The sequence below is a fragment of the Dreissena polymorpha genome, chromosome 5 (assembly GCF_020536995.1).
Source record: "Dreissena polymorpha isolate Duluth1 chromosome 5, UMN_Dpol_1.0, whole genome shotgun sequence".
Lineage (NCBI taxonomy): Eukaryota > Metazoa > Mollusca > Bivalvia > Myida > Dreissenidae > Dreissena > Dreissena polymorpha.
Genome location: NC_068359.1, coordinates 48,204,979 through 48,223,378, shown reverse-complemented (window position 1 = coordinate 48,223,378; position 18,400 = coordinate 48,204,979). Strand labels below are relative to the sequence as shown.

General features: G+C 36.9%; 1 protein-coding gene across 2 annotated transcripts in view; it reads left to right on the top strand.

The window, feature by feature from the left end:
* The window catches only part of LOC127832490 (integrator complex subunit 13-like), a 130,917-nt gene that overhangs the window by 23,534 nt on the left and 88,983 nt on the right, over window positions 1-18,400 (top strand). For both annotated transcript variants that reach the window (XM_052357993.1, XM_052357992.1), the window contains exons 3-5: window positions 1,166-1,228; window positions 2,181-2,368; window positions 3,602-3,682. In XM_052357993.1, the coding sequence (XP_052213953.1) occupies window positions 1,166-1,228; window positions 2,181-2,368; window positions 3,602-3,682 (332 nt within the window). The remainder of the gene's footprint in view (window positions 1-1,165; window positions 1,229-2,180; window positions 2,369-3,601; window positions 3,683-18,400) is intronic.

Here is an 18,400-nt window from a genome sequence, read left to right as displayed (position 1 = left end):
ATAATGCTTAGGAGCATGGGTTGCATAGCACTATACTTTTCTGACAATTTTGTAATTTTCTAGCAACAGCTAGATTAACAGTCCACGTGCATTTCGTGTAAAACTTGAGAAAATAAGAATTCATTTGCATCGTGTCATTCTTCCTCGGGGAAAGCATGGGCTTTAAATTTGAATGCTGTATAAAAACTTTGTGGCGTATGGGAGACAGGGCTACAGTTGTTGAGATATGTCAGTATTGACGTAAAACTGATAATCTATCATGTTGGACAAGTTGGGTTATTGTTTGTCGCACTTCAAAGGCGTGATTGTGATGAACAATAAAGGCGCCAAAAACCAGGGCCAAACTGGAAAACACTTACGAAGTCCCTGTTCACAACTATGGTTACCTGCAAAAAAGACCAAATACCTTTACCAGTCCAACGTAAGCTGCCTAATCTGACCGAAAATGGCCGTAGAAGTGCACAAACACAGACAAATAAATGTTCAAATACTTTATTCAAACATTTTATTTTTTTGTAAATAACTAATGCTACCCCGTTCATATCTGCCGTTACCAACTTTTTGTTGTTTCGACAACGGCCCCTTCAGTCTGTAAGATTATAGGGTGTAGTTTTCTGGAATAAAACAATGGCGGCTATTATGAATATTTACCATTACGAAATGAATTTTTTGCAATTTAGCAGCCAGGATAGCGTTGTATCAATGTATAACGCGCACAAACCTTTTTATTTGAAATTCGGAGTTAAAAAACTGTGCACTATACAAAGGAAAATACGGTAAACTTAACGTCATCCAATGCAATTAGACACAAATACTTAAGAATAAGTGCGTATATATCATTTGTGATAGGTGAAGGAACAATTCAAACGTCGGTACAGGTTTGAGGTGCTTTAAAAAATATTTTAATATTTCTTTTGTCATGTTTATCCAACGGCTTGCAAGTTGAGTACAGGGTAGAAATTTACATTTGTGTTTTTTTATATCAATGATAGTACATTCAAACCTTAAATTTAGATATGAGTCGCATCTTGGGAAAATTGGACTTATGCCATATTTGGCTAGCAAAGCTTGAGAACAGCCTTGGGATCTGCTGGCTGGTCTGGAGCTTTGCATGCCGCGTATGGGATAAGACCCATTTTATCAGCTCAGTCTGCTCTCATTTTAGATATCCGTGGTGACTGGTTCTCAGGCATTGAATGAATGGAGTGATGAACAAAACATGGTCCAAGTAAGTTTGACATCGCACAAGGCGTAAGCCATTTAGCAAAGCTGTTCACTATCAAATGATTGGCAAATATACTGTTATCAACATGTACTTGTTTTTAGGATAGAATAAAGTGATATTTTAAGGTTACCTTGTATTTTGAAGCTCATCTGAGCACAAATACTCTATTGCTAGAATTAAGATTCTTTGCCATTTACAATTTGTTCTTTTTCTCAATTGTCTCTTGACTCTTGTTTATGAGTCAAATGTCACTGCCCTGGGGTTTGCTTGTTTCTTTATTTGTATACAGTAATTTTTTTTAAAAGAACCTCCTCTGAAACTGCAATGGTAAGAGGTTTTGTATTTGCAAAACCACAAAAATGGCAGGTCAATAGCTTCCTTGGGGATAGCCAAAATATGCTAATGCATCTGAGCCTCGCTCTGTGAAAAGGGAGCTTAATGCATGTGCGTAAAGTGTCGTCCCAGATTAGCCTGTGCAGAATCAGGGAATACACTCTCCACTTTTATTGTATTTTTCGTTACAAGGAAGACTTCTTGCCAAAAATCCAGTTTATGTGGAAAGTATCGTCTCTGATAAGCCTGTGTGGACTGCACAGGCTAATCTGGGATGACACTTTACTTACATGCATTAAACCCCCTTTTCACAGAGCATGTCTAAAATGTATTATAATAAACATGGATGACCTGACAAGTTATTATACTGTAATCATGATACGTTCTGATCCTTGGATCCCACAAACCGCGACGTATTGGTTCTCTAGTGGACTTGAATTTTTAATGAAATAAATAGAAGAAAAACAAAGATAATTATTTATAATTTTCAAACATGTTTTGCAAAGCTCTACATTTTTACGCCGTTGTCACCAATAGTGACCTTATGTTTGACTCTTACAAATAATGTATTATGTCGATGTTACTTCTGTTTTATGAACAGTATTTCTTCACACTTTGACAGATAATGAATAGGTTGGCTGAGATTGGTCCCCCCACTAGCTCTGATGAATACAACCTAGTGAATGGACTAACCCAGGCCGTGGAAGAACTGTGTAAGCCGACACCCTTGCAGAAGAAAATGATGTCTTCAGGTGATGCTGAATCAGTGGAAAACAAAGGGAGAATAATCTGCCTAGCTTATGCTAAAAGGTTGGACTTTTCATTGCTTTAAGCCAAGTAACACAACAGTAAATGCCGTCCCAAAATTGTTGTTCATTAATGCTATAGATGTACTTTTACCAGAATTTGTTGGTTATGAGTACCCTAAATTAAATAAAATTGTAATTCATAAAATAATATCGTGTTTGATGTGTTTTTCTAGTCCCTTATGAGTTGTTCAACACAGCACCTCAAAGTTAAAAAATACACAAATTAGAACAGCATAATTTTATTGCAAATCCGTTAAAACATAATATTTTTAGCTTTTTATTGTATAGATTATGTTCCCATAGCTTATAATAGTAGTGTTTATTTAGTTCTCAGAAGGTATTTTCAAATAAAAAATTGACACTATGTTTGGAGTTAATGTCAATATTCAGAGAAAAATGGATTGGCGAATGTCGGCGGGCGGGCTGGCGGGCGGGCGGAACAAGGTTGTCAGGGCCATAACTTTGTCGTTCATTTTGAGATTTTAAAATCTTTTGGCACATTTGTTCACCATCATTGGACGGTGTGTTGCGCGAAAGAATTATGTCGATCTCTCCAATGTCAAGGTCACACTTTGAGTTTGAAGGTCAAAAATGGCCATAAATGATCTTTTCCGGGCCATTACTATGTTGTTCATCTTTGAGGAGCTTAAAATCATTTGGCACATTTGTTCACCATCATGGGACGGTGTGTCGCGTGAAAGAATTAAGTCAATATCTCCAAGGTCGCCACGACTTAAAATAGATTGATTTTGAAACAAGGGGGGTAACTATGACTTATCAGTAATAATGCACATTTTGAGTTTGAGTTGTCTCCCTTTATCAGAGTTTTTTCAAATTGAAATCAAGGTTGCCACAAGTAAAAATAGATTGAATTTGAAACAAGGGGGGTAACAATGCACATTTTGAATTGTCTCCCTTTATCAGACTTTGTTTTTTAATTGAAAACCTGGTTTTCTAACAATTTTGTCCCTTGTTTGTTTTGAATCTATTAACTGTAGCCTGATTGCTCTAATACTTATGCTTATTTAAACACTGTTGAGTCCAATACCTGGTTAAAACCAGTACTTAGGGAGAGATCTAAAGAATGACCCCACGATGGGGATCAAACCTGTGACCTCCTGGTTGCTAGGATGACACCAGATCCACTACGCCATGACAACCTCCAGACTTCCAAGAAAAATGATATATAACAAAGAAAATTGAAAGGAATCAAATATTATTATGTTATTTGCAGTGATGGGCACATGCGAATGCTAGAGGAGTGTGTAAGCGGTGCCATAGAACAGCACAACAATCTCGCGGCAGAAACAGAAAAGTAAGTGCTGCATTGAGTTGTGGAATACATGTGGCATAACCATTTCCTGCTCAGAAGGGCATTTTGACATGTTTGTTGTCCCATAGCAAATCAAATTACTTTAAAGATTTAAAAATTAGATTCAAGTTTTAAAGACAAAATAGCCGAGCCTTACATACAGATGAGCAGTAAACAGCATAAAATCTTAACATCCTGCGAGTAATTTTCCAGCTGTTCTGTTTTTATGCTGGTTACATATAGCCAATATCACTCTGCTTCTGATTGCAAAAGGGTTACGTGTACTCGGTATGCCAATGCCCAAGAGAAGACTTAGTTGTTAGTTGGGTTACAGGGGCTTAGTGCAAAATACATGAAATGCACAGTTCCAGGGTCTTTAAGTATCAAGTGTGAATCAGAAAGGACACTGGGTTTATTTCATCTCATGCGAAAGACGAGCTAGTTGGTTTGGGTTGAGGGGGGATTGAGTCTGCGGACCCCTTAGTTTTGGCATCAGTGTGTTGCCACTAGACTACAGGTCTGGTCCGTTATTAAACCAAGCTTCCCTTGTGTAAAAGCCAATGGGTATACAGACATTTGCCCCTCCTGACATTTGCCTCTCCATGTTATCAGGACTAAACAGACATTTGCCCCTTCACTCAAATTCTCAAGGTGGACATTTACCCCTTCACTAAATTTCTCAAGGTGGACATTTGCCCCTTCACTCAAATTCTCAAGCTGGACATTTGCCCCTTCGGACATTTGCCCCTGCACCTTGTAATAAATAAATAATAAGCCAATGTGCATGTAATGAGATGTCTTACTGCATTGGTTTCATTTTTTAGCTCACCTGTGAACAATGTGCTCATGGTGAGCTTTTGTGATTGCCTTTTGTCCGTTGTCGGTCGTCAACATTTGCCTTGTTAACACTCTAGAGGCCACATTTATTGTTTGATCTTTATATGAAATTTGGTGGGAAGATTTGTGCCAATGATATCTTGGATGAGTCCGAAAATGGTTCTGGTTGTTTGAGAAACATGGTCTTAGGGGGCGGGGCATTTTTGCATTATATGGCTAAAGTAAAAACTTGTTAACACTCTAGAGGCCACATTTATTGTCCAATCATCATGAAACATGGTCAGAATATTTGTCCCAATGATATTTTGGACGAGTTTGAAAATGGTTCCGTTTGGTTGAAAAACTTGGCTGCCAGGGAAGGGGAATTTTTCCTTATAAAGCTATAGTAAAAACTTGTTAATTCTCTCAAAGTCACATTTAAAGATCAATCTTCATGAAACTTTGTCATAACATTTGTTCTAATGATATCTTGGATGAGTTCGAAAATGGTTCTGGTCTGTTGCAAAACATGGCCCCAAGGGGGCATGGCATTTTTCCTTATATGGCTATGTAAAACCATGTCAACACTCTAAAAGTTACATTTATAGTTCACTCTTCATAAAACTTGGTCAGAACACAGCACAGAATAGGTCAGTACATTTGTATCTAGACACATTAAAATCAGCTATGAAATTTGGTGTGATGCATCATGTAATAAAAAAAGTTATATTTTATACTATTGTATGTTTGATTATGCCCCCCTTCGAAGAAGAGGGGGTATATTGCTTTGCACTTGTCGGTCTGTCGGTCGGTCTGTCGGTCGGTCGGTCCGTCCACCAGGTGGTTTCCGGATGATAACTCAAGAACGCTTGGGCCTAGGATCATGAAACTTCATAGGTACATTGATCATGACTCGCAGATGACCCCTATTGATTTTGAGGTCACTATGTCAAAGGTCAAGGTCACGGTGACCCGAAATAGTAAAATGGTTTCCGGATGATAACTCAAGAACGCTTAGGCCTAGGATCATGAAACTTGATAGGTAGATTGATCATGACTCGCAGATGACGCCTATTGATTTTCAGGTCACTAGGTCAAAGGTCAAGGTCACAGTGACCCGAAATAGTAAAATGGTTTCCGGATGATAACTCAAGAACGCTTATGCCTAGGATCATAAAACTTCGTAGGTAGATTGATAATGGCTGGCAAATGACCCCTATTGATTTTCAGGTCACTAGGTCAAAGGTCAAGGTCACGGTGACCCGAAATAGTAAAATGGTCTCCGGATGATAACTCAAGAACGCTTATGCCTAGGATCATGAAACTTCATAGGTACATTGATCATGACTCGCAGACGACCCCTATTGTTTTTCAGGTCACTAGGTCAAAGGTCAAGATCACGGTGACCCGAAATAGTAAAATGGTTTCCGGATAATAACTCAAGAACGCTTATGCCTAGCATCATGAAACTTGATAGGTAGATTGATCATGACTCGCAGTTGACCGCTATTGATTTTCAGGTCACTATATCAAAGGTCAAGGTCACGGTGACCTGAAATAGTAAAATGGTTTCCGGATGATAATTCAAGAACGCTAATGGCTACGATCATGAAACTTCATAGGTACATTGATCATGACTTGCAGATGACCCCTATTGATTTTGAGGTCACTAGGTCAAAGGTCAAGGTCATGGTGACCCGAAATAGTAAAATGGTTTCCGGATGATAACTCAAGAACGCTTCTGCCTAGGATCATGAAACTTCATAGGTACATTGATCATTACTCGCAGATGACCCCTATGGATTTTGAGGTCACTAGGTCAAAGGTCAAGTTCACGGTGACCCGAAATAGTAAAATGGTTTCTGGATGATAACTCAAGAACGCTTATGCCTAGCATCATGAAACTTGATAGGTAGATTGATCATGACTCGCAGTTGACCCCTATTGATTTTCAGGTCACTATATCAAAGGTCAAGGTCACGGTGACCTGAAATAGTAAAATGGTTTCCGGATGATAATTCAAGAACGCTAATGGCTACGATCATGAAACTTCATAGGTACATTGATCATGACTTGCAGATGACCCCTATTGATTTTGAGGTCACTAGGTCAAAGGTCAAGGTCATGGTGACCCGAAAAGGTAAAATGGTTTCCGGATGATAACTCAAGAACGCTTCTGCCTAGGATCATGAAACTTCATAGGTACATTGATCATGACTCGCAGATGACCCCTATGGATTTTGAGGTCACTAGGTCAAAGGTCAAGTTCACGGTGACCCGAAATAGTAAAATGGTTTCTGGATGATAAATGAAGAACGCTTATTCCTAGGATCATGAAACTTAATAGGTAGATTGATCATGACTCGCAGATGACCCCTATTGATTTTCAGGTCACTAGGTCAAAGGTCAAGGTCATGGTGACCCGAAATAGTAAAATGGTTTCCGGATGATAACTCAAGAACGCTTATGGCTAGGATCATGAAACTTAATAGGTACATTGATCATGACTGGCAGATGACCCCTATTGATTTTCAGGTCACTAGTTTATATTTGAATTAGAAATTGTTTTATTTTATCAATGATTAGTTGCCCTTAAAAGCCAAATTTAATGCTTCATTATAAAATCTCTTTCTAATAATATGAATGCACTTTTAGGCAGCCCCAAGTCCTCTTTGAATGCCAGGTATAACTGTCACATTGATTACACAAATATTGATGTTTCAAACAATTTATTTACATTGTTAATATCATATATATAACACAACGAAACATATCTGTATAAATATTATCACAATCAAATGATTCTGGGAAAACTGGGCTTAATGCATGTGCGTAAGGTGTCATCCCAGGTAAGAAACTTTCTGCTTTCATGGAATTTTATTTTGCAGGAGATCTCTTGTAAATAAAATGTGTGGACTGCACAGGCTTATCTGGGGTGACAGTTAACACACATGCATTTATCCCAGTTTCTGCAGAAAGTCGCTCAAATATGACAATCATAACATAGACTCCTCAAAATACACAAGGAATATCTTTGACTGCTTGATGGTCCGTACATAATAGGGAGTAAGCCCTGTGGGTATTCTTAAATCAAAACTTGGGAACGGTGAATCAACAGGTTCATTATAGTTAAATCACATTATCACCAATAATAAAGCTGTATTTGGTTATATAAATATTTCTTCAACCTTTTTATTGTAAGTGTCAGTCATTTCGTGATATTGGTGTCATTTGTTTTGTGATATTGGTGTAAGTCATGTTGAGATACTGGTTTAAGTCTTTTTTAGAATACTGGTGTTAGTCATTGTGAGATATTGGTGTCAGTTATTTTGATATATTGGTGTCAGTCATTTTGAGATATTGATGTGAGTTGTTTTAAGATATTGGTGTGATTCCTTTTTATATATTGGTGTGAGTTGTTTTAATATATTGGTGTGAGTTGTTATAAAATATATCAGTGTGAGTTGTTATGAGATATTGATGTGAGTTGTTTTGAGATATTGGTGTTAGTTGTTTTGGGATATTGGTGTGAGTTGTTATGAGATATCAGTGTGAGTTGTTATGAGATATTGATGTGAGTTGTTTTGAGATATTGGTGTAAGTTGTTTTGAGATATTGGTGTGAGTTGTTCTGAGATATTGGTGTCGGTCATTTTGAGATATTGGTGTCAGTAATTTTGAGATTTTGGTGTCAGTTATTTTGAGATAATGGTGTCAGTCGATTTAAGATATTGGTATGAGTTGTTTTGAGATATTGGTGTTCGTCGCTTTGAGAGATATTGGTCTCATTTGTTTTGAGATATTAGTGTCAGTCTTTTTGAGATACTGGTGTCAGTTGTTGGAGATATTGGTGTTAGTTGTTTTGTGATATTTGTGTGAGTCATTTTTGATATTGGTGTCAGTCATTTTGAGATACTGATGTCAGTCATTTTGAGATAAAGGTGTCAGTCTTTGAGATACTGTTGTGTGTCATTTTGAGGTATTGGTGACAGTTGTTTTGAGATATTGAGGACAGTTGTTTTGAGATATTGGTGTCCATCATTTTGAGATATTGGTGTCAGTTATTTTGAGATATTGGTGTCAGTTGTTTTGAGATATTGGTGCAAGTCATTTTGAGATATTGGTGTCAGTTGTTTTGAGATATTGGCGTTAGTCGTTTTGAGAAATTGGTGTCAGTCATTTTGAGATATTTGTGTCATTTATTTTGAGATATTGGTTACAGCCATTTTGTAATATCTGTGATATTCATTTAGAAATATTGGTGTCAGTTGTTTTGAGATATTTGGTGTCATTCATTTTGAGATATTGGTGTCAGTCATTCTGAGATATTGGTGTCAGTCATTTTGAGATTTTGGTGTCAAGTCATTTTGAGATATTTGTGTGAGTCATTTTGAAATATTTGTGTGAGTCATTTTGAGATATTTGTGTGAGTCATTTTGAGATTTTGGTGTCAGTTGTTTTGAGATATTGTTGTGAGTCATTTTGAGATATTGGTGTCAGTCGAGATATTTGTGTCATTCATTTTGAGATATTGGTGTCAGTCATTTTGAGATATTGGTGTCAGCCCTTTTTCTAGATATTGGTGTCAGTCGTTTTGAGATATTGTTGTCAGTTGTTTTAAAGTTTTGGTTTCAATTTTTTTGAGATAGTGGTGCCGGTTTAATTGAGATAGTGGTTGTAGATGTTTTGAGATACTAATTGTTTTCCTTCTGGGTATCAGTATTTGTGCCTCAAGAAAGAGTTGGATAATACTCGAACGGATCCACTGAACAATTGTTGGAGTGTATGCAAAAGTTATTTGTTTGAATGCTTACGGCATACATCAAGACAACACACAACATGTGTGTCACCGCGAACATAATATTATCCTTCCTACAAATATGAGAATAAATGTGCATGAAGAGAAAGATGACACTTCAGATGATGGTGATAATGATGACCCTGATGGTGATTATGATTGTAAGTTATGGAACAAACATGCTGTCCAAAAAAATGAATTTTTTTAATGAAAAGATTCTATCCTATTTTGTGATTTAGTAAATCTGTCAATCCCAACTCTAATGATAAAAATGATTGATTTGGAGATGAAATGGCATTAAATAGGAAAAGGCACAAAGACATGGTTTATTTGGAAACCATGAGCAAAATTAAATTACCGGTATGTACTTTCATCATAGTTACAGTAACATTGAACTTTATAAGTAATGCTGTTATGTTTAATTGTATTTACTCCCGCTTAATGGCCCTACCTTCAGATGGGCTTTTTATATAAAACTCTTAAAAAAATATTTGTTGTATATTAATATCATACTAGATTATACTAGAAGTTGATAGAAATAATGTGTTACATATAAATATAATAATTTTGTTGTCCTTATTTATTTCAGGAAAATGAAACACAAAAAGTTTAATAGGAATGGTTTCCATGTACAGTCAAAACATGATGCATTGAATCTGATACAAATAAATGATGTGATACTGGGAATATGTTTGCAGAAGCTATAGAAATTCCTTATATATCTTACTTAAAACAATGTGTTTCATGCCCAATAGAACAAAAGATGCGTTTTTACAAATGTATTGTTTAGACAGTTTGATAAATTACCAATTAGAATAAGTCATGGCATAATAATCGTGTTCACAACAGTTTTAAGAGCACTGATAATACGACATACCGTGAACAGTGCTTTAAAATCGGAAAAATGCAATACTACGAAAGTTGTGGTACTATGTACAATTCCTTATCTCTCTTGATCGACTATTCATTGTATCGCGTTTTGACTGTATTCCAAAATATGTATTATTCTTTAAACAAAAAACGCTGTTGGCCAGAACAGATTTGAAAACCTCTCTAAAACTGCTAAATGGGAGACTCTGCAGTTCTTGCAATGGGTTGGTGTAAGAAGGGTTTATCATACTGGAAATGGTTGTATTTGTTTGATATGCTGTTGTCGTGGTTTCTGTTAAGCATGCTCTGTGACTCCTGGGTGTCGCCCACGTCCAGGCTACTGTTCACTGTGGTGGATTCCGAGTCGAACAGCAGCATGGTGACTCGTATCAAAAGCTCCACTAGCTCCATAATGGTCAGCACAGAAATGCCCATCCAAAGGCCAAGCGTTCCTCCTATATCCGCGAATAAATCTGCCAGCTCATACGCGGGCATTTGCTTGAATTCCACAACACTCAGGTCTTCTAGGTAGATATTCAATCGGATTAAATTTTGCCGAACGACTGTGGATGCTCTTATTAACGTATCCAGGTCAGTCTGGTTGTATTCTTCTCTTCTGTTTTCAAGCAAGTATTGGTCAAACCGTGATTGTAGATTGTCCATTTTTTCTCTTACTTCTTTTATGAGACTCGAGGTTATTGTGTTGTTTTGGTATAAATTTCGCAAAGCGTCCAACTGATAGAATTCCAGAGGCCAGTAAGAGAGGGATATAGACTTTTGATATGAGGTTTCATCACAGGGTTGGAAGCAGTTGCATTTGTTCTCATAGCTTCTGTCATTGTTGAGGTTGTTCAGCAAATCCTCTTCGCACTTCAGTGTATCAATGTCCACTCTCGATTTGTTCAGGTACGCTTCAGTGTTGCGCCAGTTTTTAATAGCACCACAAAATGGCAAATTCTGCTTCTTTGGATCCGTTTCTTTATACATTGGCAATGCAGCCGTTTTGCACCCACACCAATGAACCAAAATCCTTTGCTTGCACAGCTGAAGGCAGCTGAAGATCGTGTTCCTGTAGGAACGGTCCCCTTCTAAGTGGTTGTAAGTACAGTTGCCATGTGGATTTGGAAGTCTAGCATGCAGTACGGCTTTGAGACCTACGGAGGTAGAATACCCAGGTGGAACATCGAAGCCATGATCAGCCGGACTTGGCATAGTGTTGGGAGCATGCACCTGGGCTCGAACTCCGCCACTGAAGGCGATGTGGTTTTTCACGTCATACAGTCCATAGGCACCGGCAGGAGGATTATCATTTTCGAGAGATAATATCACTGACAGACCGTTTTGTGGTCCTGTTGTATGCATGAGAAGCTTTTGCTCTTTCGGTTCTTTCTTTACCTCGTCATACCCGCTGTTGAAGGTGAAGCAGTTGTAGTAATTTTTGCCATCAAAGTACAAAGTGAAGTTGGCTGAGCTGCATGGCTTCGTGTTGAACCTGCAGCTGATAACAAAGTTGTCGATACTGTGACCGATAGCTTTGCCAACCTCAGGCAGGTTCTCATAAAACGCTTGGTGTGAATCCATACGATCAGTATGTTCGCCAAACTTTGCGTTCTTAATAAATGTGAACCAAGACATTATGTCTGTTTCATTTCGAATGATAAGCTCATTGACCTTGGTCAAGGAGATGGTTGCTATGTTACACAAGGTCACGGACGGAAACTCCACTGGCATGCCTTCCTTCATTTGAGACACCTCTACCACTTGATACGCCAGAAACTTTGAGACGAGAAGCGACAGTTGCATGGTGGCGGCAGTGAAACCAATTATCACCAAGAGCGACCAGAGCACCTTACGCTTCGTCGTCACTGAAGTGGCAATCTTTGCAAGTCCATGAGCATTACTCTCCGATCCAAGCTCGGACATGATTCTCAGGGCCGATTCTTGCTTTTGCTTCTTCCTCTTGGGTCCCTTGCCTGTTGTGTGGTCATCATGGTGTGTAAGGTACTTTGTAAACCCTTCAAACTTCATTGGCTCAGGTTTATGGCCCCTGAAAATGCAGAAAGGACAAATTATGTCTGTCTCGAGTGATGATCTTTATGAAAACCAGCTTACAGTTGGCTGATAAATTAGTTATTATTTGTTTAGCTACATCACTGACTTCTAGCTACGCCACTGACTTTAATATACGCCACTGACTTTGAGCTACACCACTGACTTCTAGCTACGCCACTGACTTCTAGCTACGCCTCTGACTTCTCTCTTTATCTCTGACTTATAGCTACATCACTGATAATAAATTATCTAGGTACACCACCGACTTCTTGCTATGCCACTGACTTTAATATACGCCACTGACTTTGAGCTACACCACTGACTTCTAGCTACGCCACTGACTTCTAGCTACGCCTCTGACTTCTCTCTTTATCTCTGACTTATAGCTACATCACTGATAATAAATTATCTAGGTACACCACCGACTTCTTGCTATGCCACTGACTTCTAGCTACTTACAGCTATGCTGTTGACTTACAGCTATGCCACTTACTTATAGCTATGCATCTGACTTATAGCTATGCCTCTGACTTATAGTTATGCCTCTGACTTATAGTTATGCCTCTGACTTAAAGCTATATGCCTTTGACTTATAGCTATGCCTCTGACTTATAATTATGCCTCTGACTTAAAGCTATGCCTCTGACTTATAGCTATGCCTCTGACTTTTAGCTATGCCTTTGACTTATAGCTATGCTTCTGACTTATAGCTATGCATCTGGCTTATAGCTATGCCTCCTACTTATAGATATGCCGCTTTGACTTGTAGTTATGCCTCTGACTTATAGCTATGCCTCTGACTTGCTATGCCTCTGACTTAAAGCTATGCCTCTGGCTTATAGCTATGCCTCTGACTTGCTATGCCTGTGACTTATAGCTATGCCTCTGACTTATAGTTATGCCTCTGACTTGCTATGCCTCTGACTCAAAGCTATGCCTCTGACTTATAGCTATGCCTCTGACTTATAGTTATGCCTCTGACTTATAGCTATGCCTCTGACTTATAGTTATGCCTCTGACTTATAGCTATGACTCTGACTTATAGCTTTGCCTCTGACTTATAGTTATGCCTCTTACTTATAGCTATGCCTCTGACTTAAAGTTATGACTCTGTATTATAGTTATGCCACTATTTATAGCTACACCAATGACTTCTAGCTATGCCACTGACTTCTAGCTATGCCACTGACTTATAGCTATGTCACTGACTTCTAGCTTCACCACTGACTTCTAGCTACACCACTGACTTCAAGCTTTACCACTGACTTATAGCTTTACCACTGACTTCTAGCTATGCCACTGACTTCTAGCTACTTCAACTGATACTCTCTTAATCATTGTAAATTTGAGATCTTTCAACTAACTGTTAACCATCTGAAGGTCAATTGTGAGGTGTTTAGCCTGCAAGGTCTTTGACATTTAAAGCAATTGTTCTTGGGATTGTGAGAGACACAATGATCTAGACAACCTCCCATTGGGGGCAAAATAATCATGGGCTAGTTGATTTAATAAATGATTTTCAATTTGCTAGAAAGAAGTTTTTTCTAAATGCACACAAAAACAGCTTCATGGCCAGTAAAACATTTTTACAGGGGGTCAAGCACTCAGAGTTTGTTAGTAATAAATATGATTTATGACTTAGTTACATATATGTAACATACTCTTTCAATTTTCGGTAATGAAACAAGACTCAAGGGTTACATGATGACTGATGAGTGTTGTATACTCATGATTGTTGTATTTTCATCGACTTGAAAAATGTATCACACATATAATAAATACCTATACTGCTAAATTCGTAGTGAGCTTGTAAAGTTTCAAATATAAGGCATACAATTTGTTTTTAAACCACACTTCACTTTTGATTTAAAGGAGTATTGATAACTATAAAGAGTGATATAAGTGATATAATTTTTATGATCTCCTAATTGTACAATAGTAAAACATGCCTGCATGGGAATCATTAACCCCTCCTCCAAGTTTGTTTAGCTTTGCAGAACATGCCAGGCTACTGGGAATTTATTTTTGTCTACAGGAGTAATTTGACAAGATCATTGTATTATTTTGGTTTTCCCTCGGTGATTTCAACTTGTTATTGATGGCATGGACATTTGGTCTGTTACCGTTGGCTCTCTCAATCTTTGATCTTTGTCCTCTACTCTTGCTGAAAGCAGTAACTATTCTCCATTACAGTGTAATCCATAGGAGCCGTGCTTTGAAAAAACTAGAAATAATGCATGTGCGTCAAGTGTCTGTACAGGCTTATCAAGGGCAAAACTTTCCACCTCGACTGGATTTTTCTTTAGAACAAAAAAATACATATAAGCAGACAGTGTCGTCTCTGATTACCCTATGCAGAACGCACAGGCTAATCTTGGACGACACTTTGCGCACTTACATTAAGCCCTGTTTTCCCAGAGTTTGGCTCATATGTGCTTTATCAGTGAAAATGTACATATTAAATTTTACCAGTCAATATATATGTTTCACTAAAAAGGATATAGTTACATGTGTAGCACTTCTCAATTGAGTCTTAGAGATACAATTATTATAGCTAAATAGGAGAAATTGTGAAATCTGATAGACATTTCATTTAGGCGCATGCGCATTTAATTGCCCTCTAATTTTTAGCTCATCTATTTAAAAAAAAAAAAAAAAGAGCTATTGTCATCACCTTATCGTCGGCGTCGGCATCCGGTTATGTTTTGCGTTTAGGTCCACTTTTCTCAGAAAGTATCAATGCTATTGCATTCAAACTTGGTACACTTACTTACTATCATGAGGGGACTGGGCAGGCAAAGTTAGATAACTCTGGCGTGCATTTTGACAGAATTATGTGCCCTTTTTATACTTAGAAAATTGAAAATTTTGGTTAAGTTTTGTGTTTAGGTCCATTTTATTCCTTAAGTATCAAAGCTATTGCTTTCATATTCAGGCGGTGCTCTTGTTATGTTCCCTCATGGTGCTATTGTCTACATTAGTTGAACCATTACAGATGAAGGTCATGGACAAAATACTTCAGGAAATTTTGACTGTTGGAGAGACCATTGTGTTTTACTTAGTTTAAACCTATTAATTTTTAGCTGGATTGCATAGAAAGCCTTAGGCTTATTTGAAACGCTCTCAAGTCAGTTTCCTGGGTAGAACCAGTACTTTAAATCTTCAGGGGAGATATAAAGAACGCTATCACGATGGGAATAGAATCCATGACCTTCTGGTCGCTAGGCAGACACCATATTAATGTGTTTTCACTTAAAAGTATTATAAGCTTATGCTATTTGAGATATTTAAAAAAAATCGCCTGCAATCTTTCTCATTTTATAATACTTAAAAACAATATTAAAAATAAAAACAGGCATATCTTTCAATTGGAAAACAATGCTTGTTAATACATCACACAGAAATATATTCATGGGATGTTTAAAATTACATTTGTGTTTAATGTATGCAATGATAATTATGTTATAGCTGTAAGTGTCTAAATAAATGTTTTGACACTTAGAGTGCAACACCCACCATCTCAACATTCGTATAATTTTTCCCTGTTCATGTCATTATGTATACAGGACTGTTTGAAACCGAAATTTGTATAATTTCATCCTTCAGAATTATATGAAACTGCAAGTCTTTATACCTGTTTTTTTCATTTAAATATTAACTTTGGACATTTTAAATACAAAAATGTTTGTAAACAAATCAATGCACAGTTTCTATGTGTACACAAAGCATATGCAAGACAAGACAAATTTCTTCTATAGCATAAATTGTCCTGACAAATTAATATTGGCTATGTTATATTTTGGACAGCCAAAACATGTGTTTCTTCTTAGATTGGTGCGCAACAGCCTTGGTTACATAACATTGTGATCATGTGATTACATAGGATTTGTATTGTATGGAATTCCAGTCATTGTTGTAGGCCCTATCAGATTGTGGGGGTTATTTGTTTTGTATGATGTATTGATATTGCATGTCATACAAATTTTGCTTTATCGCTATTGTATCATCAACACACTTTACCCATCCTTAACATATTTTCGAATGTCTGCAAAAATGACTTCATTGGAATCTTTATGAAAGAACACAACAAGGACAATACATAAAAGAAATAAAAACAAGCAATTGCAAGTGTTACGCAATTGCAAGTGTTACAAATGTCATTATTTTATATATTTTTTAAACAAGACATTAATGTTATTTAATAGGAGTCTTAGAGATGAAGCAAAAGCTCACCTTTTTACGTTAAAAAACGACAGCTACCGCAAAGTAATTTTTATCTGTTAACACTATTACAAAAAATTATGGTTATAAAGTCATCAAAGTTTTATGAGTGATTCTTTTGGTTCAATATTATCATATATGATTACATTCATATTCAAGTATTCATAACCTATTCTTTAACCCTTTACCTCTCAGAAGCTAAGTGAAAATTGCTATGTGCAAACAGCATAAAACCACAACAGCCGGCGAGTACCGTACATTCGCGGCCATAAGTCTACCTCGGCCATAAGTCGAGAGGTATAATGTGGCTAGAAAAACTTGGTTTTTTGCCTTGACTCTGCCATAAGTCGGGGGGTAAATTTCCTCAATATCTCAGACATGTTTAAGTGAGGTTTTAGTCATGGTTCTGAGGGCTTTTGCACTGGCAGTTGACATTTTTTGGGATATTAATAATAAAAATATATTAAAAACGAACCTTCAACGTTTCAATTATTTATTATCACGAAAAATATATTTTATTGTTCAAAATCATAATAACATATCATTGATTATTTCGAACTTAATATATATTTCACAAATCAAAATTAGTTTCCCATTTAACGCAATAACTTTCAGCGTTTATTTTATGAGCAGATATATTTGTATTCAAATGTTAGTGCTATTGATGTAAAAATTCGTGAAAATCTTGAACGCAAAAATTCATTATATGGTCAAAATAATTGTAACTTGCTCTCAAATAATCAAAAACGCTTCCGCCATTATGCATGAAACACGTGAATTTACCAACACTCGCATCGCTCGCTATTCGACTGTTATACATATTCGTAAATCAATACCCGAAGAATATTTTCTGCATTCTGGAAAAACGTCTTATCTACCCTGTAATAATACTAAGCAGCTAATCGAAAGTAATTGTGTATTTAATATGTCCAATTACACTTTTTAATAATCCAGGGTGAGTGCGTAATATTATTATAATCAAACAATGAATGAAATCTTCAATCAGATAAGATCTATTTATTTACGAAACGATTATGCATAAATTGTGGGACAGTTATGAATAAATCAACGAAACCACACCTTCATCCAATCAAAAAATATACCATGTGAAGTTGAACAATAGCGATTGGTTAAAGGCGTATCCAACGATAGAGTAATTATTTTTGATTGGTCAGAAGTAGTTTGTAGCAGAACCGTTGTGCATATCATTAACGGATAACTATTTTAGGCGTGACGCAATAAAGACAAATGATCAAAAGGATGCCAACGCTACACTTTACACTTTGATCTTAGTCAAAAGGCCGAGAAGCGATAATTGGTGGCATAAAGACACCTGCACCTGTTGACAGTTTGTATTTACACGGATTAACTTTAAATGGGTACAAGTGTCAGCAGTTCTTAGCAGACAACGGACGATGTATCAATAGACAAATTGCTATATGTATAATTTTCGCCACTTTACCGTACGTCACAAATGTTTAATATTTTCGAAGTTATTTTTACATGTTTTTATCTGCACTTATTACGAAGATTAATGAATTAAAAACCAATGTAAACATGCAGTATTTTGTTATCGGCGGACATTTAAGTAAAAGACGAGTCGGCCTTACCGTAAACAGTCATCATTCCTCCGCTTCGGAGATTTATTACTTAAAAAAAAACGGCACAGAAATATGTTGTTTTTAATTTTTATTTAGTACCTCATCCATAAGTCGAGTTGACTTTTAAAGTCAATTTTGGGAGCGTTTTTAGGTCGACTTATGGCCGCAAATTTACGGTAACTGGAATAACTAAAAGTCTGTTCAGGTTTTATGCTGTTTGCTGCTCATCAGTATCTTAGGGTTACAAATGAAGCCTTTCACACTTGAATCTAGTAAGAAAGGTCTTTAAATAAATTTAACTTTCTAAGGGACTACACATGCGCCAAAATACGAATCTAAGTGGTAAAGGGTTAAGAAAACCGGA